The sequence below is a fragment of the Myxocyprinus asiaticus genome, chromosome 18, assembly GCF_019703515.2.
Source record: "Myxocyprinus asiaticus isolate MX2 ecotype Aquarium Trade chromosome 18, UBuf_Myxa_2, whole genome shotgun sequence".
Classification (NCBI taxonomy): domain Eukaryota; kingdom Metazoa; phylum Chordata; class Actinopteri; order Cypriniformes; family Catostomidae; genus Myxocyprinus; species Myxocyprinus asiaticus.
The window spans coordinates 7,443,530-7,459,627 of NC_059361.1; the positions used below are offsets into that span (position 1 = coordinate 7,443,530).

At 41.7% G+C, this 16,098-nt stretch overlaps 1 protein-coding gene across 2 annotated transcripts in view; it reads left to right on the forward strand.

Moving 5' to 3' along the window:
* Positions 1-710: 710 nt before the first annotated feature.
* Positions 711-16,098, forward strand: part of LOC127456023 (rho guanine nucleotide exchange factor 17-like) — a 124,283-nt gene continuing 108,895 nt past the window's right edge. For both annotated transcript variants that reach the window (XM_051724296.1, XM_051724297.1), the window contains exons 1-2: positions 711-1,537; positions 1,892-5,571. In XM_051724296.1, the coding sequence (XP_051580256.1) occupies positions 1,030-1,537; positions 1,892-5,571 (4,188 nt within the window). In that variant the 5' untranslated portion in view covers positions 711-1,029. The remainder of the gene's footprint in view (positions 1,538-1,891; positions 5,572-16,098) is intronic.

Here is a 16,098-nt window from a genome sequence, read left to right on the forward strand (position 1 = left end):
AATGCAATGACATTCATACACATACCTACTTAAGCCACTCTGTCTGTCTGTCTGTCTGTCTGTCTGTCTGTGTGTGTGTGTGTGTGTGTGTGTGTGTGTGTGTGTGTGTGTGTGTGTGTGTGTGTGTGTGTGCGTGCGTGTGTGTGACCACTAGGGTGCACAACATTCATGCAACTTAAATGTAAGATAGACAACAACAAAAAAGGAGGGGGGAACCCTTCGAAACAAAGGACTGCAAAAAAAAGTTTTACTGTCAAGACAGTAAACAGAGACTGAGCAAAAAGATTGAGTTCTTGGCAAAAGAGCAACCTAGACAATACCTACATCTTTTTAGGCATTATCAAAGGTCAGTAATGGAAATGCAAATGAATATTTGTCACTCTGCACTCACAAACTGACTCATATTATCTGTAGTGTCTGCTCTCTCACATCAGAAAGAGGAAAAGCTTGATCCCCCCTCATATTCCCCAGGGGTCTCTCTCTCTCTCTCTAACCCTGACCCCATGCTTTAGTCCCGCCCTCAAACCAAGCAAACTATGTGTATGTAAAAGCCACAAGTCACGGAAACCTCTAATTGTATAAAAACAATATTGCGCGCACTTGGTCAACGCTGGAAATAAATGATGCTTTTAAAGAGAAACAGTCGGCCATGGAAATGGGATTTACTTTGGAAAATGTACATTATTCAAACGTTGGTCGTGTGCATGCAGAGTTGAAACACTTGGACGTTTTTCGTTTAAACTTGGAGGTATTTCTAAATGCATGGATGGATATTAAGGGAGGAACGCATGCGCAAATGTCTGGAAATATAACACAAAACTTAATTCATTTGTTTTCGTAAACAATCTAATCTGTTGTTTCACAAAGCTTTTTGTCCTCCTCACCGGAAAACGCTGACAAGCAACTTCTGTGGTTCAATGGAGGCATTGTAACTTGTTTTCAGGGGGGGTATAAGCAACTAAGGAAGAAGTAGGAAAAGTGTGGACTATCCATCAATGAACTGAGAAAAGTGGGAGGACAGGCAGAGCAATGGCTGAAAGGCAGATGGAGAGAAAAGCGTCTGTTTACAGGAGCGTATCTTTCAAAAAGTTGGAAAGCTGGAGCGCAAAGAAGCGCAGATCATTTGGAGAGGATTTGGAGAGGTGCGGTGCCCTTCCCCCAGACGCTGCAGAGGCGACGCTCACTGTTACTGTATCTAGAAAAGTTTCCAAAATCTCCGCGGCCAGCCTCTCGACCGCAGACCTCAAGAAAGCCTGTCATGGAATATCTCCCTCTGTACGCAAGCTCTCCGAGAAGTTTTGTTTGAGCTCCTCAGGCAACACTGGAAGCGTTCAAAACACAACTTCACTAGTTAAAAGTGCCGACGAATCGTCTTCGCATGACAGTGGCTGCTTATCCAAGGAGTTTTTGGAGCCCACGTCAGAGAAACTCAAGCATAGTAACAGATATTGTCCAACTCAAGAGTCTGTGTCAGGCTCAGATTCGGACAGAGGAGAAAAACGTACAATTCTCAAGACTTTGGGCTGCACCAGAGCAGGCAAGATACCTTTTTTTTCTTCGAATAAACCACTGTGTCTCATTTTGCTAATTTAAACTATTATAGGAAACACTTTACAATAAGGTTCTTTGCTAACTGTAGTAAATGCATTAGGTATTATGTTAATTTATGAAAATACAATTGTTCATGTTAGTTCATAATGCATTTAACTTCATTTTAAATTGTGTTAGTATATGTTGAAATTATCATTAATTAAGATTAATAAGTGCTGTAAAAGTATTGATCATTGTTAGTGATTCATGTAGTTCACTTATGTTAACAAATACAACCTTATTGTAAAGTGTTACCCAAATATGCACAATTAAAATTCTGAACACAATGCTTTTTTCTTAGGGAGCCCAACATGCCAATCTCATCGTAGTTATCACCCTTCTTATGGAGAGACCATTCATGTTGATGCTAACTGGCCAAGCGTTACTAAGATTAGAGAACTATTTGGGGATGGAAGTAGAAAGCAACATAGGTCAACTTCAGATGCTGATGACTTGAAATCTGCTTGTCACCACCTCCAGCATTCATTTGATGCTAAAGACAGCACCTTGAGCTCAGATAAAAGTGTCACACAGCCCTCACACCTGCCAACAGGTCCCTGGCAAGATACAAACAGCTCAGATCATGACAACAGTACACTGTATGTAGACTGTTTGGCTCCAAATTGCAATAGATACCACCATTTAAGTGCTGATTATTCCTGTGAGTTTAGCAGCGGCACAAGCTGTTTGAATTGTGACCTCCCCACAAATAATAGTGGAACCCAAAGCCCCATTAGCATTGATCTTCAGCAGCGTTCTCCCCCAGAACCAACACCCCGCAGCAGAGCGAGCGCTTTGCCCCTCAGGTCTCACTCATTTGCTCACCACTGGCAGCTGCAGGAGCACAGAAAGAGGGCAGAGCAGCCACAGCCACCAGATAGCTTGCATTCCTCGCATAACTCCTCCAAACCACAGACAGGCCCCTCCGTGGAAATAGCCGGAGCTCAGGAAAGACTGAGCTCTGGAGAAGAGAACGAGGAGTCGAGCAGATGGACAGAAGCTAACACAATTCTCACTAGCGACGGAATCACCACGCACTTCCCTCAAAACAAGCATGCTTACAGGGCTAAGTTAAGGGAACAGTCTTCAGGCAGTGAGGAGGACAGCCCTGCATCGTTAGCTCATCACAACAGGGACGTGAGACGTCGCTCACTAAGGAAGAAGAAGAAGAGCAGTTGCAGCCGAGATAATGAGGATTCAGACGACAGCGACAACCAGCCTGTAATGATGGAGCACTTAGAAAGCTCCTCTGATTCTCAGCCTGTGAGCCGCAGGAGTGAGGGCTTCAGATCTAGAGGATGTTTTACAGGCCTGTCTTGGACACGAGATAACCAATCTACATGTTCACATGTATCTAAGGACACCTTTAGCCACTTTCATAGAACTTTTGAGGGGCCAGCTGCAGGCAGCCCTGTTCCACAGGTGTCGCGGGTGTCAAAGGTCACCATACCGTCATTTATAGCCAGTCCATTGGGGTCAAGGAGTAGTAGCAGGTATTCTAGCACAGAGACGTTAAAAGAAGAGGACCAGCCAGCCAACACCCACACCACTGGTGGGGACTCATCAGCTGTTCTGAGTAAAACCTACCATAGGAATACCACCATGTACCGCTCACCCAGTTTTGGCCATGGAGATAATTTTTCCCGTGCCCCAGTTCAAGTTAATTCTAGACTGGCACCCAGCTTGAATCCAGTCAACTGTAAAACTGGCACTTTAGAAAACAGGGTATTCCCCCATTCTTTAAATGATGAGAAAGACAAGAACCGGATCTCTATGTCAAACCCTGACATTGCCTCAGAAACGCTATCGCTTCTTAGCTACCTTAAGACAGATCTGTCAGAGTTGAGAATGAGGAAGAAAGGGCAAGACATTGAAGACAGTCCAAGCTCTGAGTTTCAGGGCAGTCAGGGCACATCGGTATACAGGATGGGCTCCAGGGCACATCGGCCGCACCCTGGACGGCCCTCCCTGAAAGACCTCACTGCTACTTTGAGGAGGGCAAAGTCATTCACATACTCTGAGAAGCCAGTAGTGCAGCGATATTATGGAAGTGGGCCAGGTTTGAGGAGTTCCTCAGAGCAGCAGCTAGACTGTGAAGGAAGTGGAGAGCAGGTGGTAGTTCCTGACCGGGAAGTGGAGAGTGATGACTGTAGGAGTGCCTGCGGTTACGACGAGCCAATGCCAGCCCCTCTGCAAGACCGCTATGTGCAGGAAGCGAGACAGGTAATAAGGGATATCTGTCAAATGGGTGAAATTAAGGATGACGATGATTATGAGGAAGATAGTTTCAAGATAAAAAAAGATGAGGCTAAACAAGACACTGAATTAGAAGATAAGGCAAATCAAGAGAGGAGGCTTGAACATACTGTTTTTACAGTGTGTAAGGAAGGAGAAACTGACAGAGAAAGTGGAAAATGTTTACAGAAGGGAAATTCAGAGGAGAATGTGTTCTGCGATAAGTCAGTGGATGAGCTCTCTGGTCATGAATCTAGCCTGACAGATGAAGGAATTGTCACAGAGCCAGAGGTGGGGTTGTATGGGGGGCTATCCTGTGGTAAAGATCTGTTAAGTCAAACCCTCAATGTTTGGAATCAGTCAGGGTTGTATGAGGAGCTTTTGCCTGATACAACACTAGAGGAATCTCTTTCATCTCAGATTCCTTCAGTTAGGACAGAGTATGAGGGAGTAGCCATAGGAGGAGACATAAGCAGCAGTAAAAATGTAAACCAGGGGGCTTTAGAGGCTCCGTCTACTCCCAGCACTATTCGCAGGCGAAGGAAATTCTCCTCAGCAGGCAACTACGGCTCAGAATCCAGCAATGGTAGTAATGGAGAGTCAAACGGTGAGTCTGCATACCGCTCGTTGAGTGATCCCATGCCTCACAGAAGTTGTTCGATTGCAGAAGACAGCGGAAAGAGCTTCTCTATGGATAGCAACTTGCTTGGTTCACTGTCTTTAAACTCCAAAGTGGGTTGTGGTGTGGACTCCTCAGCAGCAGATCTGTCTGAGTATACAGGCAGTGCTGCAAGTGACCTCTCTCTGTGTAGTGAGAGTCTGCGAGATTACAGCACTGTGATTCAGAGCATTGTGTGCGAACCAGGTGCGATGGACAATCTCATCGACGAGAAAGTGAATAGCAAGGCCGTGAAGAAAAAGAGCTTTAGTGACCCCAGTAGACGAGGGGAACTGGCAGAAACAGTCCTAGAATTTCAGAGGCATCACAGTGAGCCAATAAGCGAATTAGAACAATCCATACCACCTTCTAGTAGTGAGCCCATCTTATCGGAGCAAAGAGATGAGCTGTGGGCGCTAAACAACGAAAAACGACAGATTTATTGTACCAACAGGAGGCCTCGTTCCCAGTCTGAGCATGTTTTGCCCTCCCATTTTGGTCATAATGGAGAAACAAAAGCGGAGGACGAGCCCTCCTTTCCCTTTGACCCAAAGCTAGCTCAGGTTTTGTCTCCTTGCATGAGTCGCAGAACCTCCAAGAAACGCACAAACCGCTTTACTCACCAGGTGTCTTGTGATGAAGGGGATCACTTAGAGGAACAAGTTGAGGAGCCATCTTCTGAGGACCACCCAGACTCCACATCCATCCTCCCTAATATTTCACCCCCAAAGGCCAGGTCCAAGCATGTGCGTCATGCCAGTGAACCTGCCACATTTGTGCCAATCGTTCCTTCAAATGCCCACATCTCCCAGGACCTTCAGAGGTCTGGTCATGTCCCTGAGTCTCCACCACCCCTCAAAATAGTCCAGGGGGAGGATGCTCCATCATTACAGGACGTCACTGAGCAATACATCTTGGCTCTGAAACCTCCGGAGGGCCTGGCGGAGACCCCTACAGCCCCTGGTGGGGTCGCACCAGAGGGCAGAAGGTCAACACCTTCAGTGCCTACTGCCACTGCTGAGCCACAACTAGAGAGGAAGTCCAGCGAGGAGCTCACCACTGCCCCTCTGAAGGCCAAACCAAGAGTGGTGAGTAATACCTTACATTATCTACTTCTCTGTTTTGGGTATTTATTTGTGTGTTTGAATCTTTGGCACAGCTTGTTGATTTGTAAGTGATTTGGTCAACTTTTTGAGGTCTCTTAACTTTCAAGCAAACCAAGTTCAAGGTATAGTTTTAGGGATTTAATATTTGGGTGAACTATCCCTTTAACTTTGTTTGCTTGTAAAGTTGAGAGTTGTAAAAATTGTTTTTGCATAGTTTGTTATTATTGTATGAGACCTCCGTGCTTGTGTGCTGGACTGAGATAGATTTATGGTAAAACCGATACATCACTGAAGCGAACTTGGATGAGAGTTTCAAAGGCTTCATCTTGTGTGGTTGCAAAATCATGTGTCTCTATTTGAAAAGCATTTGACATGTTACCTTCTAGTGTGGCTTAATTTAGAGCTCCTGGATTTTATTTTTGTCTGAATGTGATGGAATGAACAGAACCGAACGATGCTTTTCAAAAATACATTTATTTTACTCCCAACAGGTTCTCCTTCAAAACTTCAATGTTGTCTGTCTTTTCACTACCTTTCTTTATGTCATGTGCCTGGATAATTTGTTGGTGTATGTGTGTCTCTCTTGCATATGTTACATTGTTTACTTTCCTCAATGAAAAGTCGCAATGTTATGGCATTCTTTAGTGGCATATTTTGAAGGGAATGCTTTATCTCCTTGTGTATTTATACAGTGGCCTATTCGTTATATAGAACTATAGAATTAACATTTCAAAAAGGCTGCTATTACCAAACTGACCTTTAAGAGAAATACCTTTCAAATATTTCATATTTCAGCATGTTGTTCTTGGTGTTACATCTCCAGGGCCTGTGATGTTTTGCAAAGACCCACATTCTCTCAGTGATGAATTTGTTCTCTGTATGGCTTTGGTAAGCCCTCTGTAGCATGGTTGGTCTGTCTCAGACACTGAACTTGTTCATAGTTTCCCTCAGGCAACCTTTTATGGTGCTGTATTTTCCTGAGATTTTGTCCATGCCAGCTTGTTCTTTCAGTATTGTGGTCCAGTTAGGGCCGTGTTTGGAGTGGCCTGATATTGCCGGATTATATAAAGGGTGCGGATGAGTTTGTTTGAGTGACAGTCTGTTGGCCTAAACAGCACCCAAATTCCTGTTTTTTCCTTTTTTTTTTTTTTTTTTTTAGCATTTTCTTTTTTCTTTTGAGGGTCATTATGAAACGCACAGTGGGGAAAATGTTTGCATGGCCTTGTCATTCAGCGTGGATTATTCAGTCTAATTTGAGTCCATCGTTAACAGCGGTCGGCTTTGAGACTCTGTCAAACATACACAGACACATGTTTGTTTGATTATAGTAGTGAGGATATCTCATTGACCCAATGATTTTTATGTGGAGCTAATGATATGTGTTATGCTCTAACCCTAAATCTAACCCTCACACAAACCTGGTAATATCAGTAGATTTGAAGAAAAACATGATTCGGCTGATATGTGAGCTTTCTTAACAAGTGAGGACTGCTGAGATTGTCCTCACTAGTCAGTTTTTGTCATATTTCACTATAATAGTAAGGAAATTTTCAAAAATTGGACCCTCACAAGTTTAGCCAAACCTACACACACACTTTTTATTTGAACATTCATGTGTTAGATACGAAAACACAAAGCGTAAATAGAGCTGAATGTCCCTCCTCTTAAGCTGTTAGCTGCAGGCACCTTTCCAGAGACTAATGCCTGCTTTATGATATTTGTGTAGCTCCGCTTGATGTTTTCTTGAATGTTTTTTTTCTCCTTTTTGTACTGTATAATGCCTTTTTCTACAGCCTATGCCATTTTAGTGGCCCCACAACGTATGTTGGAAACTTAAGTCACATTTTAAAATGTTCGAATGTTGCATTAGATGACAAAAAAATCAAAGCAAGTGCAAGCAAATGATGCCAGTTCTATCCTCAGAGCTACTGTAATGTAATAGTTCATCTAAAAATGACAATTCTGTCATCATTTACAGAATCAGAATCAGCTTTATTGCCAAGTATGCTTACACATACAAGGAATTTGTCTTGGTGACAGGAACTTCCAGTGTACAACAATACAAAAACAGCAGCAAGACATAGATAATAATAAAAAAATATTATTCACATACGTACACACACATACATACATATATACATACACACATACACATACGTAGTGCTTTACTCACCTTTATGTAATTCCAAACTCTTATGACTTACAAAAACAAAAAACCTTTCTTTTCATATAAATTCCACTTGCTTTGATATTTTGTTACATAATTCAATGACTTACTTTTTAAGTGTCCAAATACATTTCGATTGCATTTGCTTTAAAGTTCTTTAACAGTCAACACACATTTTGATGGCTTAAACCTTTCCATATGTATATTTGGAAGCAATCTCTGTCATTTGGGTAATCGTTTTATCACTAACCACTGTAATGACATTTATTACATAAAAGTTGAGGCTGTGGTAATTATCTTAAGTTACTACTTGTTCTTTAGAGTGAGAAAGGGTGGATGTCTAACTGTGGTGGGTTAATGAATATTGAGGCTTAGAGACTGGTTCAGACAATAAACACAGGGTGTTTATTACAGGGGCTGTGCTGTGTGTGCGCGTGTGAGTGTGTTTGTGTGTGTGTTTTGTGTGCATTAAGAGAGTGTGTCTGTGAGAGATGGGATAGCTTGGTATACCCTGAGGTTGTGACGGTCGGGAACAGTGCACGCACCCCACAAAAAAGAAAAATGAGGGGAAACACATGTGGACGACAGGCTGTGGGGGGAAAACGCCCTCAGATCGAGTTCTTTGTGAGAAACCTGTGAAGATGTCTCAATAAATAGTGTGGTATTGTGAACCGTTTGTAGAGGACGGTGAACATATTGTGCTCAGCTGTACAAGAAAAGACAAGTAAAAGAGCTGAGGTAAAATAATGTCAAGTTCAGCATATGTAGCATAATGTTGATTTACCACATAAAATAATTTCATCTCATCCCTAGATTATTTAAAACAAAAAGAGCATAAATGATGGTTACTGTAAGGCATTTATATTGGAATTGAATGGGGCCAGTCCATAAATAATAAAATACATACTGTTCAAATGTATAGCCACAAGATGAAAACATTATATCCTACAGGTTAACATGGTTTTAGTGTGATAAAATCTCTGTTCTACATGATTTTAGTGTAAAAAAATCAATTACAGGGTTTATCAGCATTACATTGTCATGGCAAGAAAGTTGTAATATTGGATATAACTTTAAACAGATGAGGTTAGTAAGCAATTTTATCACAGTAAAATCAAATTAACACGTACATTGTTTACGTACTGTGGGTATACTTTTGAAAAAGTGCATTTTAATATGTATGGACTGGCCCCATTCACTTTTATTGTAAGTACATTACTGTTCCGTAGTTAATTAGTCGAATTTTTTTTCTGTGTAAATCAACGTTATGCTACAAATGCTGTCAATTGATCTGAATTTGTATTGAACCAAGAACAAGTTCAATACCTTTAAGTTCTGTCGACAGCATATGTCAATTACCACAGTCTCAGTTTAATAACTTGTCTCAGTTTTTCTTTTTTAAATAAAAGCAAAAATGGCAGTACAGTAAGGATCTTTCAGTGGAAGTCTACTGGGCCAGCACTCCGGAGAGGTCTAAACAAAGTCTTTCTAGCAAGTCAGTCCACTGGCGGCCATCTTTGGAATGCTCCTGTGAAGCTATTTCCAGTCATGAAAGAGCAGCTCCCATCTGCTTGAATGGGGAAAGACAAAACTGTTGTTAAAGATTATGATCAAAGAACATATTTAAAATCAGCAGTAAAATCTGACAACAATGGTATCAATGGTAAATTGTGCTTCTTTACCTCAGATTATGCAACAACAACAACAACAAAAAAAAACTTTTTCTCAAGACCCAGGTAATCTCACATGTGTCTCTAGAGTTTCAGAAGAGATCTTAACACAACGTCTCAAGCTGTGCTCGGATTTGCCAAAATACAAAGTCTGTAATCTAATGTCAGAGAGCTCAAAATGAACTCAGGCATTTCTCATCATACTCTCCCCAGACAAATGATCTGAGTTATGCTATTCGCATTAATTTTATCGCTCTATACTCTTACTGTATGTCAACAATTGTCTCAATTGTTTATTATGAAGGAATTATTGGAGAAACATCCTTGAGTTGACACTTAAACTTAAACATAACTCAAGAAGAACTCTGTTGAGTCTCACAGTTATATAAGAAAAACCTCAAGAGGAATATGATTTTCCTCTGGGGTATGTATGTTGTTTAGTAAGGGAGGGACAGTTGGTTTATGTGTTTGTGTGTGCGTTTTAAGAGTCTCTGCTCCTTTATCAGTGCCAGTGTCAAGTGATCCTGTGCAGACAGGAAGCTGAGGAACAGTAACAGGAAGTTGTTGTGGTTACTAATATGTTTGATGAGCTGCAGCAAAGGGACTTTGGCGCTCTGTTCCGGAGACTGTTTGGAAACAAAGTGCCAGGCATGAGACAGAGCACATACAAACACAAACCAGACGAGTGTGTTGTGTGTTTGTATGACTTGTCAGGGCTTTGATGCTGTTTTGCTGTAGCTGCTGCTCAGTGTCTTTAGTGGGATTAAAGGCTCAGTCAGAGTGAGGGCATGTGTTTGCTGTCTGCCTGCATTTGGATGGTCGTCTTAGAGGGGACACAGTCATGTCTGTGCTGTCCTCTCTAACCAGACATAATTTGCATCTGTATGTTCAGTTAGACTCACATGAGTCAGTGTGTTTTAATGAAATGTCTGGATGTCTTTAAGATGTCTCCAGATTTACATGTCCTTTTCAGTCTTTTAAAAAGCTTACAGGGTTAAAGGGATAGTTCAACCATAAATGCAAACTGTGTCATCATTTACTCACCCTCATGTTCTTCCAAATATGTATGACTTTAAACGGATAGTTCACCCAGAAATGAAAATTCATTTACTCACCCTCATGCCATCCCAGATGTATGACTGACTTTCTTCTGCACAACACATGATAGGTGTGGGTGAGAAACAGATCAATATTCAAGTCCTTTTTTACTATAAATCTCCACCTTTGACCAGCCCAACTAATAGGTAGTGATACTCACAAAGAATGCGAATTGCCAAAAAAAGAAGAATGTGGAAGTGAGTGAGCGAGCATTTTTGGGCGATGTGAAAAAATGCAGCAACTTGCCCTTATCTCTCCCACACCTGGCTCACTGCTTGACAGTGAAACCTCCATTCTCCATACAGTAAATCCACTCCCATGTTTATTATACCCGTAACATTCATTGCGTGCAATGAATAAGCTCCACACAATCAGTTTCTGTGCTAAGATATGCTGTCGAGTCGAGCATGTACCTCTTGGAAATTTATGTATGCCAATTTTATACTGCATCAATTTACTATTAATTGTGTCAGTTTTGGGTTAACTGTCCCATTTGAAGTCAATAATAGTCAATAATTATTTTTTTTAAAATTATTTTTCTCCCAATTTGGAATGCCCAATTCCCAATGTGCTTTTAAGTCCTCCTGGTCATGTAGTGATTTGCCTCAGTCCAGGTGGCGGAGGACAAATCCCAGTTGCCTCCATGTCTGAGACCATCAACCCGCACAGAGACATAGCACGTGTGGAGGCTTCACGCCATCCACGCTCAACTCACCACACACCCCACCGAGAACGAACTACATTATAGGGACCACAAGGAGTTTACCCCATGTGACTCTACCCTGCCTAGCAACGGGGCCAATTTGGTTGCTTAGGAGATCTGGCTGGAGTCACTTAGCACGCCCTGGGATTCGAACTAGCTAGCGAACTCCAGGGGTGGTAGCCAGCGTGTTTTACCACTGAGCTACCCAGGCCCCAATAATAGTCAATAATAAATGCTCATGACCTTTTTATTTTATTTTAAAGAGAATTTTTTTTGTCTTTGCAATTAATTTATTTTGCTACAGATATTAATGATAACTCAAATTATGCAGCTTTTTGAGGACAGGTGTTCTATTACTTTTCTAAGTGATCAAAATAAGTTTTGTCTGGCAGATGAAAAAATGGGAAAAAAATAAATAAATCTCATATTTTTCATATCTGAAGGAAGAACAGACCAGAATATCATTTAGCCCTTTTCCACCGAAATTGCGTCAAGTACTATAAACTGTAACAATGGAATCATTATTAAAATTGGTGTAGCAGATGGTTATATTTGGATTTTTGTCAGAGATTATAATATTATGTTTACTGATACTAATTATTTACTGATTATGATTGAGAATCCCACCGGTTTACTTAACAGATGGCCCTTACTAAGTGACTAGCCGGTCAAAAATCCCCATACTGAACAAAACAATGCATAAAATACGATGAGAAGAGTGTACGGAAAGCTAACAAAGTTGACAAATCTAATAACTTACTGAGATAAGCTGCAGAAGACACCAAACACTGGCGTGCATCATTTCTTGCAGTATCTCCTCGTTTTTTTCCTTTGCGATCTCTCTATTTATCTCAGTTCTCCGTTGAAAATGATTTCACAAGTAGAGTGCTCGTTGCATCCGTGTTTCCCAAAAGCTTTTGATGTCTGACATTTTTGTGTTTTTTTTATTTTTTTTTATTGTTCTAATAGAGTAATAAAGTACTCCTTTCTACAGACGGTAGCTAGTGTTGTTTTTTTGGAAAACTTTACCTGGTGACGAAACATTATCACGCCCTCCGCCCCCTGACGTAATCGGTTCCTGCATAGAGACCAGCAAACTTTTGGGGCCATTGCGTAACCAGTTTTTCTGCTCCAGAACAGCCTTTTCTGTGGTGGGAACGCACGGAACAGTTCGAGAATTCGCACCGGCCCAGGAACAAGTACCCGAACCATGTCGGTGGAAAAGGGTTAATAGAGACTTGTGGGTGGGCTCTTGGGGCTAGTAAGCAGACTCCTAGCAAACACTCAGCAATGCCCCAGCAACCACCTAGAACACCTTAACAACTGCATAGAAAATCCCTGGCAACAAACCGTTATGAGTTTTGCATGGGCAAGCACCACTAACATTTTCTTGAAATGTGAAAATGTAAAAATATAATCTTATAGTAATATTAACCAACAATTTCACAGCCTCTTTCCACTTTTCACAATCCAACCAAATCCCTATGTATACAATCAAGTCTTACTGAATATTTGGTTTCGTTTAGAAATATGTCATACTTTCAGTGGTGGAGATCCTGTCCATGTTTTTCAGTGTTATAGAATTATATTCCTGATGACACGTTTCATTTTAGAGGAAGTTGAGCCCAGGTCACCATGATCATCTGACACACCAGCCCTCTGATGTTCCGGGGGGTTGTGACCCCTGTGTGAATGTTTCTGTTGTGATAGAATTATGGGTAGTTTTCCAAAGGGAAGCAGCACACACTGTACATGGCAGTTTGTGGAGGAAAAAAACATTTGAGGATTTTCATTCAGGAATTTCTGTAAAGTAAAAAAAACATGTTAGTGTTGGTTCAATGTGATTAAAGAAATAATTCACCCAAAAATTAAAATTGTCACCATTTACTACATTATCTGTGTATAATGACTTAATTTTCAGTCTGCGCCTCACAGAAAGCTGATTATTGGGCAACCAATAATCCTCTCAGCAGTCCGAACTGTCCTTTGTAGTCTTATGATGTCTGATGTCGTAGCTGAACCAAACCAGACAGTTATTGAAGTGCAGAGGACAGACTCAATGACCGCTGAGTAGAACTGTATCAGCAGCGCCTGTGGCAGGTTGAACTTCCTCAACTGGCGAAGGAAGTACAACCTCTACTGGGCCTTTTTCGCAGTGGAGTCAATGTGAGTCTCCCACTTCAGGTTCTGTGAGATGGTAGTGCCCAGGAATCTGAATGACTCCACTGCTGCCACAGTGCTGTTTAGAATGGTGAGGAGGGACAGTGTTTGGGGGTTCCTCCTAAAGTCCACAATCATTTCCACAGTTTTGAGCGTGTTCAGCTCATGGTTGTTTTGACTGCACCAGACAGCCAGCTGTTTAACCTCCCTTCTGTATGCAGACTCATCATCATCTCGGATGAGGCTAGGGCTGGGAGGATTCATCGACGTAATCGACGTCGTCGATTACAGAAATACGTTGATTTGCATTGAACATGCGTCGGCGCGTCACAATGGAGTAATTAAAATGGCAGCGCCCGGTTTAAGTATGGATTCCCCCGAAGAACAAGCTGCAGCTAAAATGGTCATCTAAAGCGTGGGAGTATTTTAGCCAGAGACCCAACAATGTGGTGCTGTGTAAGCTAAGCAAATTGGAAATGGCTTATCACAGCAGTACAACCGCCATGAACGAACACTTGAAGCGAAAGCATCTCGGAGCGCTTTGTCAAGACGGCAGCAAGGCAGCACCGTAAGTCCTGTTTACTTTTTGTTCCCACCCAAGCATGACGTATTAGTATTACAACATCTGTTTCTGTTAGTAGTAGTCACTTAAAATTGATTTTCTAAATGTTTCCTCATCGCCCCCATGTTAAAAGTAATTTCTGCACTGCTGCTAACGTAGGGTGACCATACATCCTCTTTTTCAGACCTTAAAAAAGCGTCCGGCCGGGATTTCTAAATTTGCAAAAATGTCTGGGATTCAGCTTTAGTTGCATTGTGATGTGCATCTGGTCTAATACTTCATTGTGTGTGCGCGCATATTTGCATTGCTTTAACCCCTCTTTGTAAGTCCCGCCTTCACACACACCAATTGGTCAATTATAAGAGGCTTGCAGCAACTATTGGCCAAATTCCTGCCTGTCAATCTCTCCGTGAACACGCAAAGCACTGTTGTGTTCGCCATCAAACAGTTGCTTGACAGCAGCAGCAGCAAATGACAGCAACAGTGAAACAATGCCCAAATGAAAGTGCAAATTTACTGAAGATTTGCCAAAAAATTCCCATGCTTTCATCCAGGTCGAGATCCGTGGGAAGCAGAATGTATGACATGTTAAGCTGGCACTTATGTGTCAGTTGCTAATAAAGGTGCAAGTGATTTAGAAGCACACATTAGCTCTGCGAAGCATAAAGGGTCAGCAAAAGGTGAAAGTTCATCAGGTAAATTAACGGACTACTTTTTGCGACCAGGTAAAATTGTTATCACATTGCTTCATTTTCCATGGCCATTCAAAATAATAGTAATAGTTAATGAAGGTACACTCATGGCATCAAATATTTATTTTAGTACATGGACATTCAAAAGAATGTTGGAATTTTTTATTTATATATAATATAATATATTTTTATATATATATGTTATGCTAATAGAGTGTCTTTTTCACTGTATTAAAGTTTGCATTCATAGTAACACTGTTTTTTGTTGCAGAATAATGCCCTGCAGTGCACACTTTGTTTCTTGTACATTTGTTTGTGTTTAAGAGAAGATGATTTAATAAAATATTGAAATATTAATGACAAGTTTTTTATATTTATTTTGGGTTAATTAATTGTTATATTAATCAAGTAGTAATTATAAGAATCTTTAGAATAATCGGCAAATTAGTCGTTAGATTAATCGACTAATTGTAAAAAGAATCGTTAGATTAATCGATAAAAAAGGAATCATTAGGTGCAGCCCTAGATGAGGCCAATGACAGTGGTGTCATCTGCAAACTTCAGGAGCTTGACAGAGGGGTCCTTGACGATGCAGTCGTTGGTGTAGAGGGAGAAGATTAGTGGGGAGAGCACACATCCCTGGGGGGCACCAGTGCTGATTGTACAGGTGCTGGAAGTGAATTTCCCCTGTCTCACAAGCTGCTGCCTGTCTGTCAGAAAGCTGGTAATCCACTGACAGATAGACGTGGGAACAGAGAGTTGGTGTAATTTAGTCCGGAGAATAGCTGGGATGATGGTGTTGAAAGCCGAACTGAAGTCCACAAAAAGGATCCTTGCATATGTCCCTGGTCTGTCCAGATGTTGCAGGATATGATGCAATCCCATGTTGACTGCATCATCCACAGACTTGTTTGCTCGATAAGCAAATTGAAGGGGATCTAGAAAGGGTCCAGTGATGTCCTTCAGGTCGGCCAACACCAGTCTCTCAAATGACTTCATGACCACAGACATCAGAGCGACAGGTCTGTAGTCATTAAGTCCTGTGATTTTTGGTTTCTTTGGGATGGGGATGATAGTGGAACATTTGAAGCAGCATGGGACTTCACACTGCTCCAGTGATCTATTGAAGATCTGTGTGAAGATGGGGGACAGCTGGTTGCACAGGATCTAAGACATGCAGGTGAAATGCAATCTGGGCCCTGTGCTTTCCTTATCCTTTGTTTTTGAAAGACGCGGCTCACATCATCTTCACAGATCTTAAGTGCATGTTGAGTAGCAGGAGGGTGGTGGCAGGAGGTGTTGGTGTTTGTGTGAAGGTCAGAGCGGGTGTGGGGTGTGAGATTGGGCCTTTCAAATCTACAGTAGAACACATTCAGGTCGTCAGCCAGTTGTTGGTCCACCACAGGGTTGGGGGTAGGAGTCCTGTAATTCGTAAGTTGTTTCATGCCACTCCACAC